General features: G+C 44.0%; 1 protein-coding gene across 1 annotated transcript; it reads right to left on the bottom strand.

Moving 5' to 3' along the window:
• Nucleotides 1-4,500: 4,500 nt before the first annotated feature.
• On the bottom strand, nt 4,501-11,662 carry LOC308475179 (uncharacterized protein). The gene is made up of 5 exons (XM_081002166.1): nt 11,309-11,662; nt 11,034-11,115; nt 10,666-10,748; nt 6,828-6,954; nt 4,501-5,911 (listed from the first exon to the last, which is right to left on the bottom strand). The coding sequence occupies exons 1-5, from the start codon at nt 11,471-11,473 to the stop codon at nt 4,725-4,727; spliced, it is 1,644 nt and encodes a 547-aa protein (XP_080858292.1). The 5' UTR covers nt 11,474-11,662; the 3' UTR covers nt 4,501-4,724.
• Nucleotides 11,663-13,523: the final 1,861 nt, after the last annotated feature.

Raw genomic sequence — 13,523 nt, 5'->3', positions numbered from 1 at the left:
TAACTAACCAACTGAAGAAAAATGGGATCCTATATAGATGGGAGTTTCCGGAAGGAATTTCATTTTACTTTAAGGATAAAAGATTCAAACTGTCCAGCCCTTCAGAACTTGAAAAATTTGCAAGAAGATACGAGAAGGAACTTGGAAGGGTTGCGGGGTGGGGGGAGGGAGGGGAGCGGCCAGGGGAGGGGGGCGGGGGCGGGGGGAGTGAAGAGGAAGAGAGAGAGATAAACTTAACAGAAGCGAGGGAAGAGGAAGAGAAAGAAGACAAAGAACAGCAGCTTTAAGCCAGATTTGATAATTTACTAATTGTACATAATAGATGGCTTTAAAAATACTGTCTTGGAACGTGAACGGACTTAACAATAAAAATAAAAGGAACCAGATTACACATATTTTATTAAAAAAGAACCTTGACATAATCTGTCTACAAGAGACTCATGTGATAAGAAAACATAAGAGAATTCTGAATAATAAGAAACTAGGGTTGGATTTTGTGGCATCGGACAAGGTTAAGAAAAGAGGTGTGGTACTATATATAAAGGAAAAATTCGACCCAAAAATACTGTATAAAGACGAGCAAGGGAGAATGATAGTAGTACAGGTTGTATTCCAAGGAATAAAAATAATTGTCGCCGGAATATACGCACCTAACGATAAAAAATCGGCTTTCTTCTTAGAATTAGGTAATAAGTTATTAGAATGGATCGATCAAAAAATGATATTGATGGGCGATTTTAACGGAGTGGTGTCACCAAATTTGGATAGGTCAACAAAAAAGCAAGAGACAAAGGAAGGCAAGCTACCTCGAACGTTTTTCGATTTGGTTGATAATATGGGACTAATTGATGCCTGGAGATTTAAAAACCCCACTATAAAACAATATACCTTTTTCTCAAACCCAAATCAGAGTTGGGGGAGAATAGATAATATTTGGATCTCGAAGGAGCTGACACAGAACTTAGCTACATCTGAAATACTCCCACAAACTATATCTGACCATAATCCGGTATTTATGGAGATAAAGGGTAAAGATACCAGAGTATTTAGATGGAGAATGAATGAAGGTATATTTAATAATCAAAAGATAGTAAGGGAGGCGAAAGAAACAATCGAAGAATACTTCAAGTGGAACTTACACAAAGAAACAGCTATAGAAACGGTCTGGGATGCAGGAAAAGCCGTTATGAGGGGCTTCCTAATTCAGAAAAACAGCCATTTAAGAAAAGAAAAAGAGAGAAAAAAAGAAGAGATTCTAACACAGCTTATGGAGAATGAAAGACAACTAGCTACTAAACCAGGTGACGAGACAATAAAGCAAAATTTAAAAATATTACAAGCCCAATTTTCTATGATAGTTAACCAGGAAATTGAGTGGAAAATTAAAATGATGAAACAAAAGAACTTTGAATCAGTTAATAAAATAGGAAAATTCTTGGCGTGGCAAATAAGAGAAAGGAAAAAACAAAATACGATCTGCAAGATAAGGGATGGAGAAAGGATAGTGGAAGAGCCAAAAGAAATAAAAAGGATATTTCAGACGTATTATAAGGAATTGTATAAAAGAGGAAAGGAAATAGATTATGAAATAGACCGATACCTGGAAGATCACCATTTACAACAGATTGCCATAGAAGAGAAAGAGTTATTAGACCAGAGGATTACAGAAGATGAGATAAGGAAGGCAATAAAAAAGATGAAAATTGGGAAAGCGCCGGGGCCGGATGGCCTACCAGCCAAGTACTATAAAACATTAAGTGAGCAATTATGCCCAATTCTATGTGAAGTGATGAATAATATTTTAAAAGAGGGAAGGATTCCGAATACCTGGAAGGAAGCATATATTACTTTAATACCTAAAAAAGATGTGGATGCCTTAGAGGTGAAGAACTATAGGCCGATTTCGTTATTGAATAACGATTATAAACTGTTTGCGGATATAATGGCAGAAAGACTAAAAAGGGTATTAAAAAATAGAATTTATAAAGATCAAACGGGCTTCCTACCAGGAAGACAACTAAAGGATAACGTAAGAAATGTGATAGATATTATTGAATACCTGGAAACTAGAATAGATAAACAGGCGGCCTTGATATTTATCGATGCGGAGAAGGCATTCGATAATGTCTCTTGGCGCTTTCTGATGGAAAATTTGAAAAGGATGGGGATGGGAGAAAGATTCAGAAAAGGTATAGAGGCTATCTATCATGAGCAAAAGGCAAAACTTATAATAAATAATACTACATCAGATTTTTTTGATATTTCTAAAGGGACGAGGCAAGGCTGCCCTCTGTCCCCCCTATTATTTATCTTAGTATTGGAAGTACTTACTAAGAGGCTGAGGGATACAGCAGAGGTTAAAGGAGTCAGGGTAGGAACTAAGGAACACAAAATTAAAGCTTTTGCGGATGACATTGCTCTAACATTAGAAGATCCAAAGCACAGTGTAAAAGAAGCCCTACAAAAAATTGAAGAGTTTGGTGCTGTGGCAGGCTTTAAGGTCAATAAGAATAAGACTAAAATACTGACTAAAAATGTATCTAAAGAAGATATAGTAGACCTAGAACAAAAAACCGGAATTATGACGGCAAAGAAGGTGAAGTACCTTGGAGTCTGGATTACGGCTAAGAACATCAATCTATATAAGGATAACTATGAGGTCACCTGGAAGAACATTAAGAAAGACTTAGAAATCTGGGAGAGAATGAGATTATCTTTTTTGGGGAGGATAGCGGTTATTAAAATGAACGTTTTGCCTAGAATGTTATTTTTATTTCAAACCATCCCGGTACTTAAAGGTTTAAAGCAATGTAAAGAATGGCAAAGAGCCTTGGCGAGATACATCTGGCAGGGAAAAAGACCGCAAATAAAAATGAAAATACTGGTAGATAAAAAAGAAAGAGGGGGTTTCTCCCTTCCGGACTTATGTTTATACTATGAGGCGGCGTGTTTATCGTGGTTGAAAGACTGGATAACGCTAGAAAACAGAGACATCTTGGATCTTGAAGGCTTCGATAACAGGTACGGGTGGCACTCGTACCTGTGGTATGAAAAGGTGAAAGTACATAGAGGCTTTTTAAACCATATTTTTAGAGGGCCAATATTCCAAGTATGGGAAAGAAATAAAAACCTATTGGAAAGGAAGACACCCTGGTGGATTTCACCAACAGAGGTGTTAACGGTCAAAAAAGTTAATAGGGAAGGGAAGAATCCTACCTATGAAGAACTGACTAGGAAAACGGATCAAGGTATAAAACTTAGACCCTATGAAGAGATTAAAAACTCATTTACTGGGTGGTTGCAATACCACCAGGTAAATGACCTGTTAAAAGAAGATAAAAAGAAAATAGGATTTGAAGATAACAAATCCAAATTCAATGTGGAAGTTGTTGAAGGAAAGAACAAAATACTGTCTAGAATTTACGATATTTTATTGGAGTGGTATACAAAAGACGAGGAGGTGAAGGAGGTTATGACTAAGTGGGCAATAGACATCGGCTATAACATCGATTTTGAGAGATGGCTAGAATTATGGAATACTAACATGAAGTTCACGGCATGTATGGCATTAAGGGAAAATATGTGGAAAATGATATTTAGGTGGTACCTCACACCAGTGAAACTGGCTAAGATCTATAGGTTAAAGAACAAAAGATGTTGGAAATGTGGAGAAGTAGATGGTGACTTCTACCATATGTGGTGGTTATGCAGCAAAGTGAAAGGCTTTTGGGAATCGATTTATAACGAGCTTAAAAAAAATTTTAAATACACGTTTCCCAAAAAACCCGAAGCCTTTCTGCTAGGAATGACAGGTAAAGAAATCAAAAAAGAAGATAAGGTACTATTTTTATATGCCACAACAGCCGCAAGAATCATGTTAGCACAAAATTGGAAAACGGACGCCATACCTAATATAAGTGATTGGCAGATTAAATTAACAAATTATGCCGAGCTCGCTAGAATAACAGGAAGAATAAGAGATCAAGATGAACAGAAATTTCATGATAATTGGATTAAATATTGGATATATATTGGGACTAAACTTTAAACGACACTGGCGGGATTGGAATAACTCTAACAGTAAAAGGTTATTATGTAAAAGAGATAAAATACGTGAATATAAAGTCTATTTGATACTTACCAAAGGAGTGGAAGGAAGTTCAAGGCTTGGCAGAGCCTAAAATAAATGTATTTATGATTTATGGAATGAATATATTATGTGTAATTTAAGTATTGGACTTTGTATAAGTTTATATGTCTATATGTATAATACCAATAAAAATTTATCAGTAAAAAAGAAAAAAAAATCCCCTAGGAAAACCAAACTAGGTGTCTCCAGGAGAACATCTGCCATGACCTGGAGCAGCTCAGGCAGGGAATCCTTGGTGCAGTGGGGAGGTCGGTACACCAAAAGGAATCCTGTACTGCCCCTATTGCCCAACTTTCAGAACATGCACTCAGAGAACTGGGTCTTCCCAATAGGACGCCTGATCCACAGGGTAGGACACAAACCAATGCCTTCAAGTTTTGTTTTTTCAAAAAAAGACTGACTAAACATGCGGAAGAACTTTTTGACAGCAAGAGCTATTAATGGATTGGACTCCCTTGGGAGTGCTGGAATTTCCATTCTTTGAGGTTTTCAAATGAAGTTGGATGGTCATCTGTCATGGATGCTTTACTTGCTATGCCTGCATCACATGGGGTGAAATAGATTGCACCAGGGATCACTTCAAGCTCAAAAATTCTACAATTCCGTGATTCTCCCCTGTATGAATTCTTTGATGGATACTCAGATGGCCTCTCTGACTGAAACTCTTTCCACATTCCACGCACTGATAGGGTTTCTCCCCCGTATGAATTCTTTGATGGGAAGTGAGATTGGAGCTCTGACTAAAGCTCTTTCCACATTCCACACACTGATAGGGTTTCTCCTTTGTATGATTTCTGTGATGGGAAGTGAGAGAGGAGCTACGTGTGAAGCTCTTTCCACATTCCACACACTGATAGGGTTTCTCCCCTGTATGAATTCTGTGATGGTAAGTGAGAGAGGAGCTTTCAGTGAAGCTCTTTCCACATTCCACACACTGATAGGGTTTCTCCCCTGTATGAATTCTTTGATGGGAAGTGAGATTTTGGCTATGACTGAAGCTCTTTCCACATTCCACACACTGAAAGGGTTTCTCCCCCGTATGAATTCTTTGATGGGAAGTGAGACTGGATCTTGTACTGAAGCTCTTTCCACATTCCACGCACTGATAGGGTTTCTCCCCTGTATGAATTCTTTGATGTTTAGTGAGATCGGCGCTTCCACTAAAGCTCTTTCCACATTCCATGCACCGATAGGGTTTCTCCCCTGTATGAATTCTTTGATGGGAAGTGAGACTGGATCTTGTACTGAAGCTCTTTCCACATTCCACACACTGATAGGGTTTCTCCCCTGTATGAATTATCTGATGGGAAATGAGATTGGAGCTCATTCTGAAGCTCTTTCCACATTCCACACACTGATAGGGTTTCTCCCCTGTATGAATTCTTTGATGGGAAGTGAGAGAGTAGCTCTGACTGAAGCTCTTTCCACATTCCACACACTGATAGGGTTTCTCCCCTGTATGAATTCTTTGATGTTTAGTGAGGTCGGAGCTTCTACTGAAGCTCTTTCCACATTCCACACACTGATAGGGTTTCTCCCCTGTATGAATTCTTTGATGTTTAGTGAGATTGGAGCTGCTACTGACGCTCTTTCCACATTCAATGCACTGATAGGGTTTCTTTCCAATGAGATTTCGTTGATGGGAACTGGAATGGGAGCTCTGACTGCAGCTTTTTCCACATTCCAAATTTTTACGTGCCTTCTCCACTCTGCAGATTTTGTTGTGGTCACCTTTGTTCTTGATTTCCAATTCATCACAATCTGCAATTTAGAGAAAAAGGGATTAGAGCCTCAGGAACAAATGGAGCCCCCAGTTAGGGAATAATACTCATTAAATTTGTTGTAGAGAAGGCAGTGTTCATTACCTTTGTTATTTGTAATAAACCAATGTATTTATTATTGGATTCTAATCGTTGGTTGAATGTTGCTTTGTTTGAAGTAAGTTACTCATTTTAAAAATTTTGTCCTTTTTGTAAAATTTTTGTACTTCTCCCATTGGATTAGATTGTTGTTATTATTACTGTTTCTAGTTTATACAGTAGCACCTCGGGTTACATAAATATCAGCTTATGAAAGCGGCAAATCCATGCGCAGTGATCCAAGGGTTGCGAAAACCTCGGGATCTGGCCGGACCTCCGGAACGGATCCCATTCACAACCAGAGGTACCACTGTATATGTTTTGGAAGCTTCCCAGATTGGCTGGGGCAACCCAGCCAGATGGTCAGGGTATAAATAAAAATTATTATTATTACTATTATTATTATCACTGCTAGTGCTACCTGAGATTCAATAAGCCTGGCTCTTCTCTGGGGCAGATGTTGTTTGGCCCAGTCATGGCATCCCCTCCATCTCCAATGTCAGTCATCTCTCTGGCCAACCCAAGACTGACAGCAGCAAAAACAACAACAGAAAACCTGACAGAAGCTACTTATCTTTCCTAACAATTCTGAAGCTGACATTTAAGATGCCTCGGCAGTTCAGACCAGGCCAATAGTGGTAGAAGGAGGCAGAACTGGAGGAAGATTGTTCACAGAAAAAACTGTAATTTACTATTTATTGTGGGGGTGTAAGGTTCCCAGGTGTCGTAGGGGGCGCTGAGAAAATATATGAGGTTTGTCACATAGAGGTATTTTTTGAATTTCCTGGCAGATAGGAAGATCCCACAAAGAGGCTTACCAAGAGAGGCCACGATCCCCCAATTCTCCTCCATTACGTCCTTATGCAGAGCTCTCTGGTCAGGATCCAGCAACTCCCACTCCTCGTCCGTGAAACGAACAGCGACATCTTCAAAGCACACTGGACCCTAAAAGAAAAAGGGAAATGTCCTCCTCTGAGACAGCAGAAATATGATCTGCTACACAATGCTCTGTTATTTCCTTCCTGTTAATTGCTGTGTTATTTCAATAGGATTGCTTTGCTGCACATTTTTATTATGTGTACCTATTTTAACGCTTTAATTGAATCTTTTATTCTGCATTTTAAGTGTGGGTATTCGTCTTTTTGCAAATGGGTGGTACTCCAGCTTATGTTTACGTTATTCTGCCTACGCAAGCATTCCAGTTTCCCCGATGGAAGGATCCACTTTCTCCTCTCCTCGTGAGTTGTTCTGGGGAGGTTCCCTCCCAATGCCCTAGAGCCAAATTCAAGGGGTTCATGGGGGCATGGAGAGGGGGAGGAATGGGGGGCAGGCCCCATTTTTCAGTGGATGGGGCTGGCTAGGTGAATCCTGGACATTATTTGTTATCGTCTGTCCGCTGCTTAGAAGCCTATTTTAGCATTCAGTGATGAATATAGAAATAAAAGAAGCCTAGTCTGGATGGCATCTGTCTTGGATGATCTAGCTGAGTTTCCTGTAGTGAAGGGGGTTGGACTTGATGACCCTTTGGGTCCCTTTCAACTGTAGGATTCCATGAAAACAGCAACTACAGATGAATCCTACTGGCAACATTCAGAAGGCTGGAGTCACAGAGTTATCTGCGCAGGAAATCCCACAGTTCACAGCTGGAGTTCACTCTTTATCAGCAAGAGCACGGTGTTCAGCCAAGAGCATAAGGTCAAACAGATTCCTCACTGGCCTTGCAGACAACTTCATTGTCCAGAAAGTGGGAGAAGCAACAAGAGGAACAGCCATTTTAGATCTGGTCCTAACCAATGTGGATGACCTGGTTAGTGGGGTAGAAGTGGAAGGATCATTAGGCGCGAGTGATCATGTTCTTCTGAAGTTTACTATACAGCGGAAAGGAGCAGCCAAGCATACTAGGACTCAATTTCTTGACTTTAAGAAAGCCGACTTCATAAAACTTAGGGAAGTGCTGGGTGAGATCCCATGGACAGTAATACTAAAAGGAAAGGGAGTTCATGATGGCTGGGAGTTTGTTAAGAGGGAGATAGTAAAAGCACAACTTCAGGCAATACCAATGAGACGGAAACATGGAAGGTGCCTAAAGAAGCCAGGGTGGCTATCTAAAGAACTTTTAACTGAGTTAAGATTAAAAAAGGATGTGTACAAAAAATGGAAAAGGGGGGAAACCACCAAAGAGGAATTCAAACAAATAGCCAGCACGTGTAGACACAAAGTCAGAAAAGCTAAAGCACAGAATGAACTCAGGCTTGCTAGAGAGGTTAAAAGCAACAAAAAGGGCTTTTATGGGTATGTTCGTAGCAAAAGGAAGAACAAAGAAACAGTGGGGTCACTCAGAGGAGAAGATGGTGAAATGCAAACAGGGGACACAGAAAGGGCTGAAATGCTCAGTGCCTTCTTTGCCTCAGTCTTCTCCGATAAAGAAAACAATGCCCGACCTGAAGAATTTGGAGCAAATGATTCAGCAGAGGAAACACAGCCCAGAATAACTAAGGAGATAGTACAAGAATACTTGGCTAGTTTAGATGTATTCAAGTCTCCAGGGCCAGATGAACTGCATCCAAGAGTATTAAAAGAACTGGCAGATGTGATCTCAGAACCACTGGCAGTCATCCTTGAGAATTCCTGGAGAACAGGCGAAGTCCCGGCAGACTGGAGGAGGGCAAATGTTGTCCCTATTTTCAAAAAGGGGAAAAGAGAGGACCCAAATAATTACCGCCCAGTCAGTCTGACATCAATACCAGGGAAGATTCTGGAGCAGATCATTAAGCAAACAGTCTGTGAGCACCTAGAAAGGAATGCTGTGATCACCAATAGTCAGCATGGATTTCTGAAAAATAAGTCATGTCAGACTAACCTGATCTCGTTTTTTTGACAGAATTACAAGCCTGGTAGATGAAGGGAACGCAGTGGATGTAGCCTACCTTGATTTCAGCAAGGCATTTGACAAGGTGCCCCATGATATTCTTGTAAAGAAGCTGGTAAAATGTGGTCTTGACTATGCTATCACTCAGTGGATTTGTAACTGGCTGACTGACCAAACCCAAAGGGTGCTCATCAATGGTTCCTCTTCATCCTGGAGAAGAGTGACTAGTGGAGTGCCACAGGGTTCTGTCTTGGGCCCGGTCTTATTCAACATCTTTATCAACGACTTGGATGATGGACTCAAGGGCATCCTGATCAAATTTGCAGATGACACCAAACTGGGAGGGGTGGCTAACACCCCAGAGGACAGGATCACACTTCAAAACGACCTTGACAGATTAGAGAACTGGGCCAAAACAAACAAGATGAATTTTAACAGGGAGAAATGTAAAGTATTGCACTTGGGCAAAAAAAAATGAGAGGCACAAATACAAGATGGGTGACACCTGGCTTGAGAGCAGTACATGTGAAAAGGATCTAGGAGTCTTGGTTGACCACAAACTTGACATGAGCCAACAGTGTGACGCGGCAGCTAAAAAAGCCAATGCAACTCTGGGCTGCATCAATAGGAGTATAGCATCTAGATCAAGGGAAGTAATAGTGCCACTGTATTCTGCTCTGATCAGACCTCACCTGGAGTACTGTGTCCAGTTCTGGGCACCACAGTTCAAGAAGGACACTGACAAACTGGAACGTGTCCAGAGGAGGGCAACCAAAATGGTCAAAGGCCTGGAAACGATGCCTTATGAGGAACGGCTAAGGGAGCTGGGCATGTTTAGCCTGGAGAAGAGGAGGTTAAGGGGTGATATGATAGCCATGTTCAAATATATAAAAGGATGTCACATAGAGGAGGGAGAAAGGTTGTTTTCTGCTGCTCCAGAGAAGCGGACACGGAGCAATGGATCCAAACTGCAAGAAAGAAGATTCCACCTAAACATTAGGAAGAACTTCCTGACAGTAAGAGCTGTTCGACAGTGGAATTTGCTGCCAAGGAGTGTGGTGGAGTCTCCTTCTTTGGAGCTCTTTAAGCAGAGGCTTGACAACCATATGTCAGGAGTGCTCTGATGGTGTTTCCTGCTTGGCAGGGGGTTGGACTCGATGGCCCTTGTGGACTATTCCAACTCTATGATTCTATGATTCACAGACTTGGCTGAGTTTCGGGCCTCTTGAGAACAGCAGCTCATTCCCTGAGCCTGTTCCTCCACAAAAGCAGTTGCTGAGAATGAAGACCCCGGCTCCCCACAGCTTTCCAAGTCCCCTCCTCTCTGGGGTTTCTGGCAAGCGACTGAACAGTGCGCCAGTGTGCAGCCTGCCTTTGCTCCTCCATGTTAGACCTCTCTTGGCTCTGAGAGACAAGCAGGGAGGGTGGCTTCTGGCAGAAGGAGAGGGAGCCCCCGGTGGCTCCCCCTTCTCCTGACTCACCTCTGCCTCTCAACCTTCCTCCTCCCACTCGCCTCCTTCCATTTCTGCCTCTGATTCTGCACTGCATTCTGCCACAGAGTCTCCCAGCTCACTAAGCCCTGTTGCCCCTTCAGCTTCTGACACCTCCTCTTCCCAGGCTTCTCCCTCTGACCGCCAATCCTTCCTCCACCTTCACTCCTTGGGCTCAGAGCAATATTCCCTTCCTGGTTCCCTGGCTGCTTCCTCCCACCATTCCTCTGTGCCCAACCAGTCCATGACATTGCTCCATCCCTCGGCCTCTGTCCCCACAGGATAGCTTCCCCATACCTGATCTGGTTCCACAGCCACTGCTTCCCTTCTGCCCCCATGAAAAGATGGATCAGGAGGTCTTGCTGGCTTCATTCTTTCACCTGCAAAAGAAAAAAAGGTAAGCAGGATGCCAGGAGTGCCTGCTTCTCTCACAGAGGAAACAGGACATCTCTAACTACAGATGGGCTTTGAGAAGGACTTACCTGCTGAGTGCAGTTGAAGGTTTGTGCCCATTTCATGTTAGGTGTGCAGAAATACGTCTCCCCTCCTCTGAACCTTTGTTCCAACCGCCACCCCCCAAAAAAACCAAGATGAAAAAAACCCTCAGATAAGTTTGAAAACCAACAGAATGAGACCAAACAAAGAAAAACCACCTTCCTCCTTACCCAGTGGCCTCTCTCTGGTGTCCAACGGAGGCCTCTCTGCCTCACAGGAATCCAGGTCCATTTCTGCAAAATGATCCCTTTTCTGAAAGAACAATATGAATTCAAAACAGTAAATGAAAGGTGAGAAATATTAGAAAGAGAACGACACAGACAGATACTTTAAGGGTGTTAGATCTCATTCCCCAAAAAAGGATGGGCCATCAGCAGACCATTTTTGGATGTTCTCCATCCTGTTTGGAGCCCCTTGGGAGTATCCAGAGGAAAGTCCCTCTCACCTGCTTTCTCTCTGCCTGCTTCCTCTCCTCTGCCTGACTCAGGAGGAAACTTTCGGCCAGGGACACCGCCTGGGAACTGGTCTCCGCTCCACAGTCCCTCACCCAGCTCTCCATCTCCAGGGGAAGGACAGCCAGGAACTGCTCCAAGATCACCAGGTCCAGCATCTCAGCTTTCGTGTGCCTTTCTGGCTTCAGCCACTGACGGTCAAGGTGGTAGAGTCGGCTGCAAACCTCTCGGGGTCCTTCGGCCTCCTGGAAGCAGAACTGCCTCAACTGCTGGCTCTGCACCTCTGAGTGGAGGGTGTCCTCCTCACCCAGGATCTTCTGCACAGAGTTTTCCCAGAATCCCCCACTGCTCCCAATTTGGCTGGCATGGTCCCTTCCTGCTCCAGGACTAGCTGAGTCTTGCTCATCCATCTGTGCTGTCAGGAAGCCTCTGAGAGATCGGAAGGAACCCTTTGGTCTTCTGCCAAGTTCTGTCTGTCGTAGTGAAAAGCTTTAGGAAATCTTACAAAGCAAATACATTGTTCTGTTACGAAAGTTGTACAATATCAGGAGAAGAAAAAGGTTCCCTGAGCAAGCATGGATGAGTCTTGGAGGGAACCAGGGTAGGACTGCACCACAGCCCAGACTCTGAGCTATCTTTCTAAAAAGGAGGAGGAGGGGGAGGAGGAGGAGGAGGAGGAGATGTAGGCCTCTAGAAGGGAGATTGTGGAAATGTGGAGGCAAGCGAAGAGATTAATGGAGGGGACTCAGCCTGGTTGCTCCTTCCTTCCAGTCAATGCATGAAGTCAGAACTGATTGACAAGCGAGTCATTGGTGCCTCGTGAAAAATGACTAGGTGTGTTGAGTCCGAATCTCCTTTCTTGTAGCTTGAAGCCATTGGTTGGAATCCTCCCCCCAGGTGAGATGGCTCTCCCATCTCCTCTCTGTCTCCTCCTCTCCAACTAAACATACCCAGCTCCCCATAAAGCTTGGCTTGATCTGCTTGGCTGGCCTCCTCTGCCAATAAGGGGGAGGTAGAAGCAGAAAGAAAGGAGAGAAACAAAGGAAGAGGTTTGGGAGCAACCATTCATGCATGTTTCCTCTGTTGTGCAATGACGCTGACCCGTGTCACACACAGCAGAAGTCTTACTGATAAGGTTATTTAAAGAAGCTAGATTTCTATCTGCTAGATTTCCCAGGGGGCTCTGAATATTTTTTCTTCTAGAAGGGGGGCGGGAATCTCCTCCCCTCCCCCCCCCCAAAGATCTAAAGGAAGGAGACAGTTCCTGCGACCTCGCCCCTCCCTGGCTGGACCCCCTGCTCCCGGGGCTCCCCCCCCATCAGCCACCCTCCCCTGCTGCATCCCGGGGACCCCCACCTTCTCCCCACTGCACCCTCGGGGGGGGGGGAGGGAGGAAGAGACTCACCAGATCCCAGGAGAGGATTGCCCTTCCCAAAGGGATAAGCAGCGTCTGTATAGAAATGCAGGACATACAGTACTGTAGTTGCAAACCTCGCGCAACCCCGTCCCTCCTTGGCAGGACCCCCTGCTCCCGGGGTCTGCCCTCCCCACATGCGCCACCCTCCCCTGCTGCAGCCCTGGGACCCCCACCTTCTCCCCACTGCACCCTCGGGGGGAGGAAGAAGAGACTCACCAGATCCCCGTGGAAGAGAGCAAGGCCGGATTTACAAAAGCTGTCCTCTCTAGGAATGCAGATCAGTTCCCTTTAACCCTTGCAAATCCGGGTACACCCTCTTCAACCCTGTATGCGTTTTTTTCCCTCTTCTCACAATCCCAGAGATGCTTATTTTATTTTTGCTCTTGGTTGGTCTGTGATCCGCTCCCTCCCTTGGCCAGAAACTGGAGGAAGAGGTTGCAGGGAAAAGGGGTTTGCAGGAAGCAAGGAACCTCATCCTAGAATGGGAGGGAGCCCTAAGGGTCATCTATTCCAGCCCCCCTGCAAGGAAGGAATCTCAGCCAAAGCGTCCAACCTCTGCTTAAAAACCTCCAAGGAAGGAGAGTCCGCCATCTCCCAAGGGATTCTGCTGCTCTTCCCGTCAGAATGTTCTTCCTGCTGTTTAGGCAGCAGAAACTGCTTTCTGGTCCTCTGGGTCCTTTATTCTGGGTGCTCCCCTCTAGGGCAGGAGAAAACAAGCTGGCTCCCTCTTCCATGGGTCCGCCCTCCAGATATTGAGAGGTGGCTCTCAGGTCTCCATCCAGGCAGGTCTC

This window comes from Podarcis pityusensis (assembly GCF_964106645.2).
Source record: "Podarcis pityusensis genome assembly, chromosome: 4".
NCBI classification, from domain to species: domain Eukaryota; kingdom Metazoa; phylum Chordata; class Lepidosauria; order Squamata; family Lacertidae; genus Podarcis; species Podarcis pityusensis.
This window is presented reverse-complemented; position numbering and strand designations above follow the sequence as displayed.